At 53.1% G+C, this 20378-nt stretch overlaps 4 protein-coding genes across 4 annotated transcripts; 2 read left to right on the forward strand and 2 right to left on the reverse strand.

Moving 5' to 3' along the window:
• Nucleotides 1-3169: 3169 nt before the first annotated feature.
• On the reverse strand, nt 3170-3637 carry IUM83_11195 (putative secreted RxLR effector protein; the record flags this gene model as incomplete). Its single annotated transcript, XM_067935742.1, has 1 exon — nt 3170-3637. One exon carries the CDS (start codon nt 3635-3637, stop codon nt 3170-3172), a length of 468 nt encoding a protein of 155 aa, XP_067784947.1.
• Nucleotides 3638-11153: 7516 nt separating this feature from the next.
• IUM83_11196 (uncharacterized protein) lies at nt 11154-12539 on the forward strand (the record flags this gene model as incomplete). The annotated part of the gene is made up of 1 exon (XM_067935743.1): nt 11154-12539. The coding sequence occupies one exon, from the start codon at nt 11154-11156 to the stop codon at nt 12537-12539; it is 1386 nt and encodes a 461-aa protein (XP_067785074.1).
• A 994-nt stretch (nt 12540-13533) lies between these two features.
• Nucleotides 13534-14161, reverse strand: IUM83_11197 (Avr1b-1 avirulence-like protein; the record flags this gene model as incomplete). The annotated part of the gene is made up of 2 exons (XM_067935744.1): nt 13534-14026; nt 14115-14161. 2 exons carry the CDS (start codon nt 14159-14161, stop codon nt 13534-13536), a joined length of 540 nt encoding a protein of 179 aa, XP_067785075.1.
• Nucleotides 14162-15190: 1029 nt separating this feature from the next.
• IUM83_11198 (Puromycin-sensitive aminopeptidase) lies at nt 15191-18585 on the forward strand (the record flags this gene model as incomplete). The annotated part of the gene is made up of 4 exons (XM_067935745.1): nt 15191-17814; nt 18250-18258; nt 18322-18399; nt 18504-18585. The coding sequence occupies 4 exons, from the start codon at nt 15191-15193 to the stop codon at nt 18583-18585; spliced, it is 2793 nt and encodes a 930-aa protein (XP_067785073.1).
• Between the last annotated feature and the right edge of the window lie 1793 nt (nt 18586-20378).

The raw sequence follows: 20378 nt of genomic DNA on the forward strand, positions 1-20378 counted from the left end.
TATATATCAGGCGTTCCTTATTCACGCCCTCGTCTGTACTCGGGGCCCCTTGAGGAGCGCGCTTCGTCTCAGCCGGAGCTTCTTCGCGGGCGGGATCTTCTCCGCCGCCCGCAGCACTCATGGTGGCGGGTTGCGCAGGGGGTGGGGAAGTCATCAGGCGGAGCGTCGCATCCGGGGCGGGCGACAACAGCATCTCCATGACGCTTGTTTGCGTGCCGGCGCGACGCAAATTTCCAACTTTCCAACTGCGAGGAGGCATCCTCCTGGGGTTGTGTATGAGATCTGAATGGTGCGAGGAGACTCAAGCTAGAAAAACGATTTTTACAGGGTATTTGTAGCAGCAACATAATCCCCAGCACCAGCAATCTGGGGACAGCGTCTGGGAATTGCATCTTCATTTATCCCCAGACCCAGACGGAGAAACCAGGGCCTAATAGAATGTCCATCCTTTTCAGTTTGTGGGCTGTACATGTACAGTACAGGTGTCCCCGCTGAATCTGAAAAGGTGGGACCAAAAAAAACTGCGAGGTTACAATATCTGCACAGGTTGCGCATAGACGCTAATGTACTGATTTTAATGAAGAATGTTACGGATCAACATAGCTGAGTTTGCGCTAGACACGATGTCAGAATTCATCCAGCAGTTCCTGATAGTGGCCGGAGTTACAGCATTCCAAGCCTGTGACGCCCAACTTAAGGCTGTGTAGATTGAGATGTTTTCCTGCGGCAACCCTACTATATACCGATCAATGCTATCCTCGACCTTAATGCGCGTGAAGAGACTCTTGATGCATGCAATGATGCCCTGATCTAAGATATAATGTTCATTGTGGGCCTTTCATTTTCTACCGTGATCTAGCAACTCGATGTTTCCAGCAGAGAGACATTTTCCCGCAATGTTCTTACTAATTCAGTACATCTCACCAGACAGCTGTGGCAAATCTTGTGCACTGGCAGACTCCCGCACAGTGTGCGGCACACTCTGTGTTCGCGATAGATAGCCGATGGCAGTTGCAGATTCAGCGGGGACACCTGTACAGTACTGGTACATTGTAGCAGTGCAGGTACATGTAATACATGTACTGAACATGTACATGTATCATGGTGAAGGCCCACAGAAACACAATCGCATTATCGATCACAGATGTTTCTCCCTCCTGAAAACGAAAGCATATGGTATCACAAGCTATGATGTCTATAGTCCCGAACAGTAAAACTGGGCGTGCCCATCTTCCACCGGGATGAACCAGTCAAAGCCTCCGATTTCACCGAACGTAGCGAAACATGGTTCAGTTCGGAATAAGCATCCAAGAACTCGAAGGGTATCGGAAGGCAAGCACGGACGACGATGCGGTTCTGCTTCATCGTTTTGGTAGCTGTGGCTGCCCTCGCACGCATGCACGACGTATCAGCGGCCGCGAGCACGGTGACTGAAGGGAATCGTGCGCAGACTGTTCGTGCTCTTGCTAGTACTGAACGTAGTGGCGAAGAGAACGCAAGGGGCCTGAGGGTTGACAAGACTGCAGAAAAGAAAGAAGACGCTAGTGACGAAGAGCGAGGACTGTTTGACTACATCGTTGGTAAACTTGAGGCGAAGAAACAGTATCGTGAATGGTACAGTCTTGGGCTGAAACCTGGAACGGTTACTCAAATGCTGCGCAAGAGAGAAGCTCAAGGTCGTGAGGTTGACTGGGTTGTTGCGAAAGGATATCCCGACTACTACCGACGAAGGAAACATAGTTTTTTTAGTTTTCTGTATTTTTGACAATTTCATAGTGACGGATACAAGTTAATGGTTCTCTCCAATATTTTTTTCAGTGCTGCTCAGTTGTCCTTCAGCGGTGTGAAGGTTAACGGAGGTACTTCAAGCCCAATGAAGCCTGCTTCTTTAGGATGAATCAGGGCGTAGACTAAAGACTAAAATGAAACCTCAGCGTAAAACAAAACGATAACACAGGACGTTTCAAGCACTACAGAGGTGCCAAACGTGGCCTGATATACCTGTGGACCAAAATTGACTTCTTTTTTTAGCTGTTACGAGAAGGGAACCCTGAAAAACTCGACGGAACTTTTCTAGTTCAGTGCATTTCCACGAATTCTACTTGCAGATTGGTTTCACACACACACCTCGACCAACAGCAAGTCTAGGTCACACTTACAATAGTTGTAGGGAATTATTCCCGACGTCTTCACTCTCACGATTTCTCGCGGAAAACGCTCGCTTCCTACGGCCTGTGTACCTGTCAGCTCCCAAGCAGGCACTATCTGTTCAGTAACTAAGCTACCTCGGCTGCCTGTACCTTCGGCTTCGACTCCAATTGCTCCATCGACGCTGGCAACTCAGCCTGTCATGCCTCTGGTATCCCAACAACTGGCCAGAGCGAAACGCGGCCATGCAGCTTCCCAGTTATACCTCAATCAGGCGACCAGTGCTGGTGCCACTAGCCCTGCTTGGCAGAGGGCTGTACCAAGACGGCACCATCCAGCAGGCGATGCACTGGACACGGCAGCGGGCAAAGATGCTCGGCGGAAGACTGCAGCAAGATATCTCCAATCGGGGAACAAGTTGTGATGCAATGCATATGAAGTAAAACGGGTACTGTTTTTATTATTAAACATGGAGGAGTGTACAGGTAAGAAAGTATGGGTACTGGTCTCGTGCACTACACGTCGTTACCCTAGTAGTGGGCGAGTCTCTATTCGAGCTACTACCTCGACATGACAATGCAAGGTTAGTACTAGTACAATACCAAGAACTACTACGTAACCTTATGAACAGGAATTTCAAGCAAGGTTAAGGTTGCACCAACAAATACGTCTAGTGCTAGACCGATTCGGCTTCGAGGAAATCGACCCAAAACCACTCAATACCACCCTTGCTTGAGATCTACACAACATTCGGAGCTCGCTACCGTCGGCTGCTTAGGCACACCGACAAGTCGAAACAAAGAACTTCGCAGGCATTCTCAAAAATTTGACAACATCCAGCTTCTTCGAAGAGCTCCAATGAAGAAACCACGATATATTCCATGTTCAGCTACACCTCACCCATCGGACAGGCATCGTATTCCAGACACTGGTCGATTAATACACGACAAGAAAAGATAGCACTACTACTTTGCAAGTTGAGAAGACCAATAAGCGCTAATCGGCCATTCTTCTTCACGTGCTACGGCTCTTTAAAGCGCGATTTAATCGCCTCAAAGAACTTGAAGTTGTGGTTCTCCTTGTCATTGACACCCTTCATTCCCAGCTTCTTGGCAACTTGCTTCTGGTTGAGATTCTGCTTCACCCATGTTTCGACAACCCGTTCTTGCTGTTTGGCCTTGAGCTCCCCAATATTAAGCGGAAGAGAATACCTCTTGGCCTTCACAAGCTTTTGGAAAGCTCGGACACTCAGTATCTTTGCGCCGCCTGCTCGCTCCTCCGTCTCATCCAGCGAATCGAGCGAGTTTTCCTCTTCGTACGTCTTGTAAGAACGCAGGGACCGCTTCGCGGCACCACTGATCGGTGCATCGGCGAGGGCGCGGGTCACAAGCTCAGGAGTCATCTGAGAAAGCTGACTTTCAGCGGAAGCTGCGCTGGTGCCAGCAAGAAGTGTGACGCCCGCGGCGAGGGCGAGGTAGCAGAAGCGCATTGTCTTGTTGTCGGCGTCTTGTGCCTTGGCGGTCGAATTGAAAACTGAAAGGGGTTTTGGCGGTCAAGGCCAAGCAAACCAAAGTTCAGTGCACAACGCTAAGGTCGTCATTTTGGGATTTGTTTTCACTCCTTGGATCTGCCTCAGATCCAATGATTCACCATGGCCATGAACGGTTCATGATCTGCACGCATGGGTCATGAAGGCCGCAACTTCATAGCTACTGTAGGTATTATATTGCGATATATTAACATAGACATTGTTCTGCGCGACGTTGGAACCTACCACAACCTTACCTGTGCCGCCAACTTTGAGGCACGAGGTGCATGGCGGCATTACTATTTAATAACTAACCCAAGGAGCACGTTCTAAAAAAAACGACAAACAGCCGCAGTATAGTACATGTAAGGGATTGACAAAGCATCTGCGCTGCACACTATGAGAGGCAGCATGAGGAATTACATTTCCTGAATTCTATCCTGGACGGATTTATGGTTGATCAAAACCACCGTATCCGTACGGCTTTGGCGCATTTCGCAGCGTTTTATATAAGTATAGTATAATACTATCGGTACGAAAAGTAGAAACCATATATGTACGGCTTATCGGTAGGTACGTGATGTACCGGTATTAGTTCATGTAGCGATTCCCGCAGGAATCTGTGACTCCCAGAATATGCCGTTATGACTCCATTGCACAGATTTTGATTGGCTGAGACGACGGTTACAGCCCCTTCTCTGTATGGGACTATGAATAATTTTGCTACGGGATGTGCCTCAATAAACAACGGGTTTAAGAGTGTGTGTGTGTGGGGGGGGGTAATACAATGAATGTACAGTACATGGGAGAAATTGTATTATATAACACGATCTAGCAGTGTTAGTACCATGGTATTTAACATTAGGGTAGTAGAAGAGGTTTTATTTGGCTTTGGCCATTAAAATCCTGATGGTGGGTAATTCTTCGCCTGCACCTACCTCATTCGTGTTCTCGGTGGTGTCTCGTTCTGCTAGTGATCTCGGTTCTTCACGTGGGGCACTTCCCGATACTCTGGATGTGTCCAGAGGGCCGGATCAATGCGTCTAACCAGTCCGGGTTAGTTTTGGACAAGCACTGCCGGATGGCACCCTGCAGTGATGCTTCCTGCTAATGGCACCGCTCTTCGCTGAAGTTGTCATTGTGCAGACGGTCTACGCGGCCGCCAAGACAAATTCATCTTACAGCATAGCTGGCGTAGCCGTCGCAATGACAACAAAAGGAGAAGATATCGACAGCGAGGCGGAAGTAGCCTTAGATACGCCGCTGAACTAGCGGTATGGCACGCCATGAGAACGCATGTACGGTAAGCTATGCTCGTCGTTAGGAGGGGCTTCGACGTGGCGTCCTACTTGATTGTCACTGAAGCGGGTATTCCTCGGGAAGACATGCATTATAATAGAAGGATGTAGGCCGAACGTAGCTGTAACGGAGATCGCAGTCCGTTGCTAGAGGATCCAGCGAAGAGCGCCCGTCCTCGATCGCATGGGTGCGTCCGTTGCTGCGTGAGTTTCATTAGAGCGCTGCACAGCAGAGAGTAGAGCAGAGTAGGAAGTCGTAGTTTGCCTATTTCATTCATTACAGTCTTCATTTCGCCTCCTAGCACGCAGCTAGACAAGACTCAAGGCCAAGCAACCACTAAGGGCAAGACAATTTCGAAATTAGAGCCGAAGGCTTTGCAACAACCTTCGAGGCAACACCGTACCTACTCGATTAAGTACGACTAGACTCGTCCGTCCGCTCTTGAGCTCAAGGAAGACCGCTCGGCAGACCGAAGACGAATCACCCAAGTTACGACCGTACCAGGCTCCACGAATGGACTCCACGGACGCTTCCCAAGTGCCTGGGGCCGACGGCTACGCTGAGTACGATACTATGGCCGAGGAACGACAGTACCCCGAGGTGCCGCCGCCTCCGGCAGGTGCAAACGTGGGACCCACGGCGCCAGCTACGCAGGCACCCTCAGTTGGACCAGCGCCGTCAGCAGCGCCGGCACGCCCGGGGTCAGCCCCACCAGCAACATCGTCAGGGCAGGGGCATTATGTCCCGCCGCCAGCAGCGCCGCCTGCAACCGATTCGGCCCAGCTACTGGCAAATCTAGTGAACATGTTCTCGCTACAGCAGCAGGCCATGACTACAAGCCAGCAGCAAATGCATGCGTTAATGGTGCAGCAGGCTAGGTTCCAGCAGGAAATGTATGAGATGCAAGCACGGGCCAATCGCCAGAAACAGAAGGCTAACCCGCTAAAGTTTCACGGGCGCGCCGAGGATGATTTGGAGCTGTGGTTATTCCACATAGAAGAGCACTTCGCAGCGTACACCATCGAGATGAGTAGTAACGACTCACGCTTCGTCGACATGGTCGTCCCATTTCTGGGCGTAGACGTCATGGCTTGGTATCGTGAATTCAAGCACGCGATGGGTAATAATCCGCGCACATGGCCGCTGTTCAAACAGCAGATCCGATCACGGTATCGTGACAATGATTACGAGTTCAAGATGTTGACAAAAATGCATCATCTGCGCGTCACAACCACTCAACAGGAGTACAGCACCAAGTTTATGCAGTTGCTGTCCATGTCGGGCATCGACATGCCCGATATTGTGATGCGCTGGCTCTACCAGCAGAACCTGCGCGCGGACACGAACTCATACGTCTCACAAAATTGCCCACGCACGCTAAAGGACACTATCGATCACGCTCAACGCTTTGAGGACTCTCGCGAGGTCCCTAAGGCTAAATCGATTCCAACTATAAATGCCCCCAAGCAGAATCGTTTCCAGCAAGGGAAAACCAAGAGCAATGACACAGGAAGCTCAAATTTACAAACCCCGTCAAAGTCGATACCGAGTTCTGGAGGTACCCATACTGAGCCAACTTGCTTCAAGTGCGGGCTCAAGGGGCACAAGTCACCCGCGTGTCCTAGCAAGGGTCCGAGTGCTCCAAAAAACTAGGAGGCTCGGTGGGCTGGCGCCCCACCGAGGAGAACGCTGCTGCCGTCGACCATGCGGCAGCGCAGCGTCAAGCCTCTGGCCATCAAACACATGTCGACTATGAAAACGACGATGTTGTTTTGATGCGCCAGAAATCCTCCCCTCATGGTCACCTTCAACAGCCAGGTTTGGTCCAGGACCAGCCTGTGTCTGCTTTTAGTGATAGCGGTGCATCCTTCAATGCAGTGTGCCCGCAGTTCGCCGCGCATGTTGGACTGAGCGTCTACGAGCATGCCCAGCCACTGACAATCCGCCTTGGTGGCGGAAAACAAGCAGTCATTCCCCAGCGAGTGACATCTCTCTCTATTATTTTACCTGACTTTTCTATTTACACTACTGGAGCGTTCGTGATGGAGATCCCGGAGGCGTGCGACGTCATGCTGGGCATGCCGTGGCTCGAAACCGTGAACCCGATCATCGACTTGGTGGCCAAGACGGTGCGACCAAGGCCAGACGCCCAGCCAGCAGTGTGTGTAGGTGGGCGACGATGCAGTCACCCGCGACTTACTCCGAAGCGGCGTGCTGAGGCACGTGTGTGCGATTATTATACTCATGGCTACCAGTCCGAGGTGGGCTGCACGCGCTTAGTCCGGCCTCGAGATGTGCACAAACTCCTACAAGCTACTGACAATGAATTTTGCTTACTGATCAATTCTGCGGACGAGACCACGTTGGCCCCGAAAGCAGCAGCAGCCTGGAAGGCGCTCGAGGATACAGCAGTGTATCCATTGTTGCTGGAGTTTAGAGATATTGTATTCAGATCAGAATTACCATCGGTTCCTCCGGCTCGCCAAGGCAACATGGATGCGAGCATCGACGTTACAGACGCAGCGCCCGTTCACCGGAAGCAATTCCCGTTTTCAAGGGAGCAGCGCGAGGCAATCCTGCAATGGACGCGCGAGATGTTAAAGGCCAAGTTGATCCGGCCGTCGTCTTCGCCATACTGCGCGCCGACCTTCTGTGTGCGGAAGGCCAGCGGCGAGTGGCGGATCGTTCACGATTACCGTGGACTCAACGCTAAGGTGCGCGTACCAGCTAACCCGATACCGCGCAAGGACGAAATTCTACGCGCGATGTCTCGCGGGCGCATGTTCACAGCGTTAGATTTGTTATGGGGCTTCTTTCAGGTCAAGTTGCGAGAGGATTCTATTCCCTACACAGCTTTCTCCAAACCCGATGGGCTTTTCGAGTACCTGGTGACGCCTATGGGGGTTTCAAGTAGTCCGTCATGCTTCAACAGACTGGTGCAATCCATTTTCAAGGACCTTGATTCTTTTTGTCAGACATATTTTGACGATTTGTTCGTCTTCACGCCGTCCGACTCTGTGGAGGAGCACTTAGCCGCGCTTAGGAGGGTGCTCACGCGCTGTGCCGAGCAGCAGTTGTACGTGAAGATCGAGAAATGTGTTTTTTGCGCGCGTGAAATCCCATGTTTGGGTGATGTGGTTGGCGTCGACGGCGTGCGGATCGATCCCGCCAAAGCTGCAGTCATCCGGGACTGGCCTTTGCCCGCGATTAAGCGCGAGTTGCAATCTTTCATCGGGACCTGTGTGTACGTTAGCCGATTTTGCGACAGGTTTGCAGAGAACGTCGCCGTGCTGACAGAACTAGTGAAAAACAAACGTCCGAAGGACCCGATTACATTTTCCTCGGCGCAGACAGCGGCGTTCGAGACGCTTAAGCAGAAGCTGTCTTCGACCCCGACTCTCGCCCACGCCGATTTCGAGAAACCGTTCCACGTGAGCGTGGACGCCTCTGATTTTGCAGTTGGTGGGTATTTGTTCCAGTATGATGATAGCGGTGCGGAACGTATTATCGCGTATGGCGGAAGGAAGCTCTCGAGAGCAGAGCTAATTACCCTACACGTGAAAAGGAACTTCTAGCAGCGCTACACGCTATGCGCACCTGGAAGGTATATTTGCTGGACAAGCCTTTCTTCCTCAACACCGACCACCGAACGATCGAATCCTTACTGCAGCAGCAAACGTGTTCGCAAAGATTAGCACGGTGGCTAAACGAGCTCGCGCTATTCCAGCCTCGTTTTAGGTGGATCGCGGGCAGCACCAATACCGTCGCGGATAGTGTATCAAGGCGGCCCGATTGGTCGGACGACACGAGCCGTGCTATCAGCCTCTCGGAACTCCTACGCCAGCTCACCTCCCACGACGCTGACTCGGAGGAGGCCAGTCTTTTTGCACAGCAGGTCACTCACCCTGTCGACATACTAAGCATGTGCAGGCGTCACTATGCTACAGATTCCATATTCGGCCCAATTATGCAGGACCTCGTCGGCGATATTGACACTGGATCGCGGAGACTTCGCCGTTTTACCATCGCCGATGGCCTTTTGTATTTCCAAGTGCGCCCTGATTCACCTCAGCTATTGTGTATTCCGGACGTGGCAGAGTTGCGAAACTTAATTCTTTACGAGGAGCATGATTCTCCTGCGCGAGGCCACCCCGGCCAGGCTAAGACACTCCTGCTCCTACTGGAAAAATATTACTGGCGTGGTATGGCTGAGTCTGTGCAACGTTATATCTCATCATGCGAGCTGTGCCAGCGGCACAAATATGTCCGCGGTAAGCCTGCTGGTCCACTTCATCCGCTAGAGATACCTGCCAATCGCTGGACTGATATTAGTATGGACTTCATGACCCAGCTTCCGCCGACAGTCTCTGGCCACGACGCAGTGCTCATCATTGTAGATCGACTTACCAAGCGCAGTCATTTTATAGCTACTCGAATGGATGCAACAGCAGAGGCTACGGCTCGGCTGTTTCGTGATTTCTACCAGAGACTTCACGGTCTACCTGAATCTATCGTGTCTGACCGAGATGCAAAGTTCATTTCAAAACTGTGGCAGCAGATCATGAAATTACAGGAGACCCAATTGCAATTGAGCTCTGCATTCCGACCTTCCACAGATGGACATTCGGAAGTCACGATTAAATTCGTGAACGAGTATATTAGACACTTTGTCGCTCCACATCATGATGACTGGGATACACTCCTACCGCTGTGCGAGTTTGCATACAATTCGCGCGTTCACAGCACGACTGGTATGTCCCCTTTCATTGCCGATCTAGGCTACCAACCGCGCTCAGTGTGGGATTGCGTAGTCGCAACATCTCGCCAGTCCTCCGCCTCTAAGTTCATCACGCACCAAAAGGCGATTTTGGCAGAAGCACAGGACGCTATGGCTGCGGCTCAAGAGCGTTGGCATGCAGCGTATGATCGTAATCGCTCGCATCTGGTATTTGCAGTCGGCGACAAGGTGCTGTTGAACACCAAAAACCTCGCCTTGGCACACCTCGGCACGGACGGCAAGCGCAAGTTCGGCCAAGGTTCATCGGGCCCTATCTGATCACCGACATAACCGGACATGACACGTACAAGCTCGCGCTGCCGCCCGGGCTACGTCTCCATCCGGAGTATCATGTGTCACGGCTTCGTCCATATCACCACGACGACCATCCTGCGCGGATCACTCGACTTCAACCTGTGATAACAACGGACGGTACAGAGGGCCACCTCGTGCACTCCATTGTAGGTCATCGTCGACGGAAAGGGGTCCTTCAATTCAAAGTGAAGTGGCTCGACACTTTACTCGGTTCGTCATGGGAACCGGTAAGCAATTTGACGCAAGTCACTGAGCTTCTTCGACAATACATCAATACGCTTCCAGCTACACGAGCAACGGCACTTCTAAGGGAGGAAGTGCAACGGAGATCGCAGTCCGTTGCTAGAGGATCCAGCGAAGAGCGCCCGTCCTCGATCGCATGGGTGCGTCCGTTGCTGTGTGAGTTTCATTAGAGCGCTGCACAGCAGAGAGTAGAGCAGAGTAGGAAGTCGTAGTTTGCCTATTTCATTCATTACAGTCTTCATTTCGCCTCCTAGCACACAGCTAGACAAGACTCAAGGCCAAGCAACCACTAAGGGCAAGACAGTAGCTGGATGAGTGCAGGGCTGCCGATTATGGTCTTTTTATTTATAAGAGACCATATATTATGTGAGCAAGATACCGGTATCACAACCACCCTCATAAATAATGGCATCCACTTTCACGGCGAAATAAATAATGCTACTGTGACTATAACGTGAATTAGCCGCATTAAACGTGCCAACCTGATGTAAAAAAAAACGCTTGAACTGCTCGAGAAAAGTGGATACTCATTTTAGAATGTAGAATGGTGCAAAGTGACGTTAACGGCGATGTCAGTTCCTGTGAGTACTGCGAGGCAGTAGTAATTACGTTTTGAAATAGCATGTATCTATTTGTTTATCCACAATAAATCATGAGTGAACAGTCATAATTAAAGGAATCCGTCGGAAAATAGTCTACGAGAATCTGTCCATACATGTTCATTGTATAAATTCAGTGAGCCTATCATGCGCCATACCCTCCCATCCATCATCTCCCGAACGAGTGCCTCTAAATCCCCGCTACAGTGCCATTAGTCAGACCTGCTTCGTCAACATCGGGCCCATGCCGCCCTCGCGCCCGCTGTACGTGCGCGTGCTGGACCACGTGCTGCGCCGCAGCTTCGGCCACCCGGTGAGCGTGCAGCTGCTGGCGCTGAGCTCCGTGGGGCTGCTGCTGAGCTTCCTGCTGTTCGCACTGGCTCCGTGGCTCGATGGCGCCGACTCGCTGCCCTCGATCAGCGTCCCGTTCGACTCGTTCGCCGTGGACCACCTCGTCGTGTTTGTAGCCATCTCGCCGCCCGTGATATGGCTACTCCTGGTGCATGTCGCGTACTCGCAGGTGTCCTCCCGCGTCGAGGTGGCGCTGCTCTTCCTGCGCGTGGCCAGTTGCCTCACGGTGAGCTTCGCGCTCACGGTGCTGCTGACCGAGTTCCTGTCCCGCCGAGCCATGCTGGCGCTGGTCACGCTGGCCTACGCGTCGCTGGGGCTGCTCTACTCGTGGAGTGTACCCATCTGGACTTGGTACCAGGAGGAGGTCCGCACGCGCGGGCTCATCGGGTTCCTGCCGCAGTCCACGCAGGAGCTGCTGCTGCAGACGTCGCTGCTAGAATGGCTCACCGACACGAGCCTGTCCGACAAGGTGGCTCCGTTTCTGCCGTTCTTGCTGCCGCTGACCAGGGCCGAGCAGATGAGGCTGATGGAGCAGATGCCGCCCGAGTCCCAGGTCCTGCTGACCAAGCCCGGCCTTTTGCCTCTGCTGCCGGACTCGGTGCAGCAGGCGTTGCTGCCTGCAGAAGACAGCGACAGTGACCATGAAGGCGACCAGGAGGAGGAGGAGAGCAACATGGCTACACAACAGCGGACACTGGCGGTACGGGAGCAGACGGAAGCGGAGGCGGAGATCAGGGCCGAACAGAGGAAACTGCTGACGCTGACGCCGTCGACGACTGCGGGGTTTGATTTCCATCGCCCCGATGTGGTGGGCACTGTACGCACCCCGCCGTCGCGGGAGAAGGTGCTGAATGAGATCGTGACGACGCGGATGTGGAACGGATGCAAGGAGTTGGTGAAGATGCCGAGCTCCACGACGCTGAATCGCACCGCGGCAATGTCGGGTGCATTGCTGGTAATGCAGCTGTATGCGTCCCGAGGCAGTCGGAGAATTTTTCTCACCTTCGTGCAGTTCGTCGCGGCCTCGGCGTTGAGTTCTGTTGCGTGTTGTGCGATTTTCTTGCGGTTTGTGCAACTGCTGGATCTTAAATGGACATCGGGTGGCACCGTGCCGCTACTCCGTTATGCCAGGCAATACTTGCTTCGCAACGGAAATCCCGGGACGGCACAGCTTTCTGACCAAGCTGCTAATGGAGGGTCTTCTAAGCTGCGCACCGCGGCTTCATCAGTGTCCGTGGTACTTGCTGCCCTCTACGTACTGCGCAAGTTGCGCCGCTAGAATGGACGAATTAACGCGGACTGAAGTGACATGGAATTGTTAGCAAGGCTACTGTGGGGCTTTGCCAGCGTGTTGAAAGATGCATTGAAATAAGTGTGTGTTCGAGTGGCTGCTTTGCAGCTTTGTGGAATAATTCTCATTTTACTGGGATAGGAAGCAACGTTAGTGCTGCTATCGCTGCGAAAATTCCGTTGTGAAAACCTTGGACTCAAAAGTCATCGAGAAGGGTTGTATTTTGCTCAATACTACAACACAATTACTCTCTTCGATGTGTGTTGCAATTGAAGAAAAATATTGACATGGCTGGCTTAGTCTAGACCAGGTCAACGATATGGCAACAACAATAATGGCTGTATAATACCAAAAGCAGCGATGTCAGCGCAAATTCTGACGTTTGCACCGAGGACACGTAGAGCTACTGCATCCTGAACTATCGTCAATACATGTATATCATTTCGGTGAAAAATTATAGCAATCGTTGACAGTTGGGTGTGGTGCTGGCAACAGCCACGCTGGCGACTAGCAAACCTGAAAGCTCATTGAAGCTGCAGCTTCAATGAACATGCTTGAACCGTCTTCAATACGAGCTCAACAACTCCATCTGGTTTTCTATCGCAGGCTATTTTCACCTGGGATTGCCTTTCGGATGGGGTCCCCCCCTACACCATCCTGGACCCTATCATCGTGTTCGACGAGATTGGGGAAGAGTGCACCAATACGATGGTGTTCCGGATCTCTTACCTCGTGCCCTCGACCGTCGAGTCGACGCCCCGAAAAACGACCTCTTGCAAGTGCGTGCCTTGCGGTGGACTTCGCCGTTGAGAGTTGACCTGTTCGAAGTGCATTGCAGCGGTTAACCCTCTTCACTTGGCACACTCACCCAACGCGCGCTCTTCGTCTGCTTATATATCCATTCAATTACCACGTATTAGTGTGCGCCTCGACATCGATGGCTGAAGCCAGGGCTGCGATGGCTGTCACTCCTTTCAAAAAACTAAGCGCTGTTTTCCGCGTTCTTCTTCTTGTTGATCATGTCGATCGCGTACGGGCCGTACTTCAGGTTGCGGAAGTACGCCGCGTAAGCCGTAGCTACCGCCCAGTCCACCTGGCCACCCCGGTTAATGAGCATCTTGTTGACTTGAGTCGGCGACATTTCGGCCTTGTACCACGAACTGAACTTGATCTTCATGACCGCGTCCTTCAGCTTCGCGAACGCCGATCCGCCGATGGCTCGGTCACCGTCGTCCTCCTCGACGTATTTCAGGAGGCGTTCGATGTCGACGTCGTTCTGGCCAGCGAGTGCGCGAACAGACTCCGACGCCTCGACCTCGGACTTGGCAACAGTGTTAGCAGACACACCGTTGCTGCTCGAGAAGAGGGCGACCGCGGCCACTAGAACGACGAAACAAAAGCGCATTATACTGTAGTTGGTGTGGAAGTCCTTCTTGGGGGTTCGGCGGCTAGGACGCTGGAGAGTGAATCGCGAACTGGAAAAAAATGCGAACGGACAGTGATATGATTCTAAGTTCAGCGGCCCACATGATCACCAAGCAAAGCGTTCAATCACTCGAGAACCGTATGATTTCATCGCAGAGCAGGGCCTCGCTGCGCAAGAACAGCATGTCTGCGCTCGATTCGGCGTTCTGGAGGAAGCCGAATCCCAGCAAATTGTTGTGCGACCTTCGTGCAAAATCATCCGCGTATGGTAGTGTAACGCAGGCGGAGATGACAGAAATTCGTACAGTACCGCCAAAAAGGCAGTCTCTTCCTTCACGAGTCGTGAATCACGACTCCCAGTGCCTCCGCATTAGACGGCAAGCCTCGCGTTTTGATCGATCGTATTGTACTGGCCATAATAGTTGATACCAGGAATTGTAACCGAGCCACGTTTGGAAGTATTGTTCGGCTAATATTAGTCGAAAGAGAGTGAAACTACCCAAAACTATTGCCAATTGAGGTAATAGTGGGTTGCATTGTCTGGAAGGATGACCACAGGAAAAAGCGGAGTGTATCTTAGCGGGATAGGAACGTGAGCGTGTACAACTACTTCCTAAAATAGCGCAAAGAAGACTTCGAGACAGCCGGCCGTACGCGCAGGCTGATGTACAAGTGTATAGGAGTTCCAGAAGCCACGGTTGCTCGCGTCTGACCGCAGAATCGGATTCTACGGGTGACCATTACCCTTATATCTAACTATCGTATATATGGAAAGTTATCATCTTCCTTGTACAAATTAGGGGTAAAGTTTGGTAAGCTTATCAACTATTATGGCCAGTACAATAGGGAACGCTGCGACGTCCTAGTGACGCGAATTGTTGCAAGCAATCGATTATGGGACGCCCCATCAACAGACTTTACGAGTCCACAACGCTGCCGAACTCCGACGGCCGCGTGCGGTGCGCTGCTGCAGCACGGCATCACAGTCTCACCGCAGTTGGACACTGATGTTGACGAGAGGTAACTTAAAACGTAAGTGTTGAAGTTGAAGCGTGTTGCCAAAGTCACCACACGTTTCCAAACAAAACATGTAGTAGTCGCCTCCATTCGTGAGCAAAACGGTGTCGTCCACACCAACCCTCCACAACGTGATACATTACCCAATCTTCTGCTCTTCAAGCGCATCCATTTGTCCCCCAACACTCTCACCCGCCATGACCAAGCCGTTCGCGCGCCTGCCGACGTGCGTGGCGCCGTCCAAGTACTTCCTGGACTTCTCCGTGGACCTGGAGCGCTGCCGCTTCGAGGTGCGCGAGCGCGTGCAGCTGGCGGTGCGTGAGGCCACGCGCGTCATCACGTGCCACGCGCTGGAGCTGCACGTGCTGGACGTGTCGGTGTCCGTGGCCGGGCGCGCCGCCCCCGTGGGCTGCAGCGAGATCCGCTACGTGGCCGAGGAGCAGACGGTGGAGCTGCTGCTGGCCGAGCCGCTGGCCGCGGGCGACGCCGCGGAGCTGGCGCTCACGTGCCACGGAGAGCTCAACGACAAGCTGCACGGCCTGTACCGCAGCGCCTACGAGCACGAGCTGGCGGGCGAGACGCGCCTCATGGCCGTGACGCAGTTCGAGGCCTGCGACGCGCGCCGCGCCTTCGCGTGCTGGGACGAGCCGGCGCTCAAGGCCCAGTTCGAGCTGTCCGTGGCCTGCGACGCCGAGCTCTCGGCCGTGTCCAACACGCACGTGGTGCAGACGCTCGTACGCGAGCGCGCCAAGAACGCGCACGTGCGCGCGCGCTCGCGGCCCCGCGCGGCCGCGCTGGAGAAGCTCTGGCGGTTCGCCGAGACGCCCGTCATGTCCACGTACCTCGTGGGCCTGATCGTGGGCGAGTTCGACGCCGTGTCCACCGTCACCAAGGAGGGCGTGCTCGTGTCCGTGTACACGCCCGTGGGGCGCAGCGAGCGCGGCAAGTTCGCGCTCGACGTGGGCGCCAAGGCGCTGTCCTTCTACTCGGAGCGGTTCGGCATCCCGTACCCGCTCAAGAAGATGGACATGCTGGCCATCCCGGACTTCGCCGCCGGCGCCATGGAGAACTGGGGCGTCGTCACGTACCGCGAGACGAGGCTGTTGATTGATGAGCAACTGAGCAGCTTCGCCCAGAAGATGGCCACCGCGCGCACCGTGTGCCACGAGATCGCCCACCAGTGGTTCGGCAACCTCGTGACCATGGAGTGGTGGACGGGCCTGTGGCTCAACGAGGGCTTCGCGCGCTTCATGGAGTTCGAGGCCGTGCACCACGTCTTCCCCGAGTGGAACGTGTGGGAGGTGTTCGTGCAGGACATCACCATGAGCGTGGCCATGGGCAAGGACTGCATGCTCACGTCGCACCCCATCGAGGTGAAGGTGAACCACCCCGACGAGGTGGACCAGATCTTTGACGTCATCTCGTACGCCAAGGGCGCCAGCGTCATCCGCATGCTGTCCGAGTACCTGGGTCGGGACGTGTTCTACCGCGGCATCCACGAGTACCTGGTCCAGTTCAGCTACCGCAACGCACAGACACAGGATCTATGGGAGGCACTGGAGAGGGCTTCTGGCCAGCACATTACATCGCTTGCTGGCGGATGGACCAGTCAGACCGGGTACCCGATGGTGACATTGTCGGATGATGGCACTCTCGCACAGGAGCGCTTCCTGGCGGATCAAACGCTAAAGTCGGCGGCCCCCGAAGGCGTGTCCTGGGATGTCCCGATCACCTTCATCGCGTCTGACAAGCCCAAGGAGATTCAACGCGTGGGGATTTGGGAGCGCAACTCGTCCGTGAATGCACTGGCGGCTAAACTTCGCGCACCGTCAAGTGGGTGGATCAAGCTTAACGCTGGCCAGGCTGGGTTCTTCCTCGTCAACTACTCGCCCGAAGGATGGAAGCGTCTACAGCAACCCGTGCGCGAGAAAACGTTGGAACCTGTGGACCGCATGAGCTTGTTGAACAGCATCTTCGCGTTCGCTCGGAACGGTGAACTGCCTGTGTCTAGCGCGCTGGATTTCAGTTTTGCATACGCGGAGGAACCGGAGCACCTGTGCTGGAAGGAGATTTCGTCCAACCTGCGGTTCTACAGCACGCTCTACAGCGCTGACCCGTTCTACCCAAAGCTGCAGGCCTACATCCGTCAGTTGTTCTCGTCGATCATGAAGCGCTTGACGTGGCAGTCGGCGGAGGGTGAGAGCTCGACCGTGGCTCCGTTCCGTCGCGACGTGATCAGCATGCTTGCTCTGGGCGACGACCCGGAAGTGATTGCAGAGTCGCAGCGTCTGTTCCAGGCGTACTTTGAAGATAGCTCCGCGCTGTCGGCTGACCTACGTGGTGTGGTGTTCAACGCACAAGCTCGCCGTGGCGACACCTCACACCTAAAGCTTTTGCGCGAGAGGTACGAGTCCAGCAACTTCATCGAGGAGAAGCTGGACTGCCTCACGGCTCTTGGCCTGTTCAAGTCTCTGGAGCTTAAGCGTGAAGTCATCACGTGGGGTCTCAAGACCGTGCGCTCTCAGGATATCCAGTACGTCTTCAGCAGCGTGGCAGCGGACGCGCCTGGCGCTGAGTTTGCGTGGAAGTACGTGCAAGAGCACTGGGCGGAGCTGAACGTGCAGTACCGTCCGCTGATCGTTGGGCGCATTGTCATGTCGGTGGTATCTCGTTTCCAGAGCGAGGCCAACGCTCACGAGGTGGAGACTTTCCTAGAGACGCGCAAGCACTCTTCGTACACGCGGCTGCTGGACGCTGCGCTGGAGCGTATTCGTGTCAAGAGCGCCTGCTACCAGCGCAGCCGTGGCGAGCTGGCGAAATGGTTGGAGTCGATTTAAAAAGCGCACCCTGCACAGGTTATACGAAAAATACCTGCACCGTGCTATTCTACTAGTTCATGTGTACATGCACGTGCTCTTGATCAGCCTCGAGCATGAGTTCGATATTTGTGTCATACGCGGAACGTTGGTGCAAGTGGCACAGTTCACAGAGCAGGATCGACGAATGGGAAGCACTCGGTACAGTACATGTAATCGCAGAAGGCGTAGTCACGATCGCATTGCAATAATACGTTGTCATACAAATGTATTATGGTTTGCAGATATTTTGTCGCTCGGATTTAGGGCTTAGATCGATCTCTGAGATAAAATAATTCGAAGACATAAAAATGCGAGACGGTAGTAAATCGACCTCCAGGCGTACGTAAGTCGCACCACCTCTTCCTGCTTAACATAACGGGCGCATCGTTGGTTCTCAGGACACCGAGGTAACGTCGCCGGCTACTGCTGCTCCGGTACGGCTCTGTTGGACATGTTTAACGGCTCGTTAGCTTCGTCTGTGAGTGCACTAGCGGCTCCTGTATCGCTGGGCTTTCCGCTTGTCCGTCGCGCAAGCTGCACTCCGCCATGTAAGACCGCATGTCGATACTACGCTACCATACTGAAACTTAGTGTGTCTCCGGCCCTTGCGGCTCTAATACTAATCTGTTGAACGTGTTTGATGGCTCGTTAGCTTCGTTTGTGAGTGCACTAGCGGCTCCTGTATCACTGGGCTTTCCGCTTGTCTGTCGCGCGAGCTGCACTCCGCCATGTAAGACCGCATGTCGATACTACGCTACCATTTTACTTTAGGAAAAGCGTTTCGTATGAACTGCTGTAGCTCTTCTAAATAAAATGTAGGGTGGGCTTTCACGTACTTTCGAACACGGGTTACCACGTCGTTCGGCCAACGCGACGAGCGGTTAGTTCGATCTCCTTCATCAACCTCACCATCGGTCAAAAACAACTTGTACCAACGATGCAGTGTTCGCACGTTAGGCCAAAATATATCGCTAACATGCTGCATACATATTCCATACACATGCATAAGAAAAACAGCTCGTCAACGGTAGTCGGGAGAGTGCATGCTGCACTTGTGCACGATGGAGGTTTTCGGAAACTGCGGTGCTTCGACAGATCGGCAGCGCGATCTGCCGACCACTCGTCAAGTGTCCAGATGTAAGTGTCCAATTGCATATTTTATACATACTAGTGGAGCATCATGCTTGATGGGGCGACACCTCAAAATATGTGGACATATTTTTGGGCGACGCCCCTCACGTTTCCTGGAACTAAGCCGTGCTAAAGCACGGAGAAGCTCTGGATTTTATCATGAAGCAAGTGCTGCTTCTTAGCTACACAGCCTCTCTATTTGTACTAGTACATCTTGAAGCATCGTAGGAAATTCATTCCGTTAGATAGAGTTCTTTCATCGTCTTAACTGGGGTCACATTACGGCGCCCGAACCACGGTGCCTATGTCGGACCACTATGAACAGAACCTCGTACGAATGAGAAGAATGTCACCACGCTGTCAAGTGAAAGGAAGACAAACAGCCAGAGTCGATCATAGATATAGACTTCGCTATAATTATGCAGGGCTGGAACAATACATATTGAAAATTGTATTGTCGCTGCCGGGCATCAATTTTTCAATCTTTGCAATCTATCGAATAATCCAACATACAATACACATCCGCAAGATGTACAGCAGTCTACACCTTTGCCCGTCCAAGTTCGCGGTAGTGTAAAGCAATATCGTATGAAGTAGTTGAAGTAACTGCTATATTTAGAGAAAAAAATACTGAAATTTGGGTTTACTCCAAGGTGGATTTAGTACAGGGCAAATTGGTGGTGAGTATTCGAACGGCAGCATACCGAAGGAGCCGAAACACACGCTCGCCGCTCGCGCGCGCGTCCTTGATGCTCACCGAGACGGCGGCGACTGGATGCTAGTAGCGCACCACAATGGTATTCCTCCCACTACTGCACGTAATATTGTCGAGCGGGGGGCACCAGAGCTGATGAAGAGAGGCGGGGCGCGTGCTTCCACCACTAAGTGCACACCAGCGATGGAGAGCGCGCTGGTAGACTACATGTACAACTGACAGGCTGCTTCAGCGCCTTGAAAGCACGCATTAAGGATTACCTTGCGCTCAGCCACGAGGAGATGATGAACGTTCCTTACGGTCAGAAGACCGAGCTGCGAATGCAGCTACTCGAGAAGGCAGCCGAGCATGCGATGCCATGCATGGATCTCCGCCTGGTCAATAAAATGACTCGCCACTGTGCGCTGTCCGTGGCGGCCGCTATCCGCGGCGAGCCCATGAAGTACGGGACTTAGCTGTGGACTAAATCCACTTTGGAGTACAAGCCAAAATTTGAGAAAATGTTTTTTTTTTTATTTTATGTCTAAATTTTTGCTCCCATTTCATGTTGCTTTACACTACCGCGAACTTGGACGGGCAAGGTGTAGTCGTCAAACTCATTGTCACTCTCGTCGGACTCCACATCTGAATTATGCCTGGCCTCGATGGTGGCTCTCGAAAGCTCGTGAAGAGAGATGACCT

This window comes from Phytophthora cinnamomi (genome assembly GCF_018691715.1).
Source record: "Phytophthora cinnamomi strain GKB4 chromosome Unknown Contig83, whole genome shotgun sequence".
NCBI lineage: Eukaryota > Oomycota > Peronosporomycetes > Peronosporales > Peronosporaceae > Phytophthora > Phytophthora cinnamomi.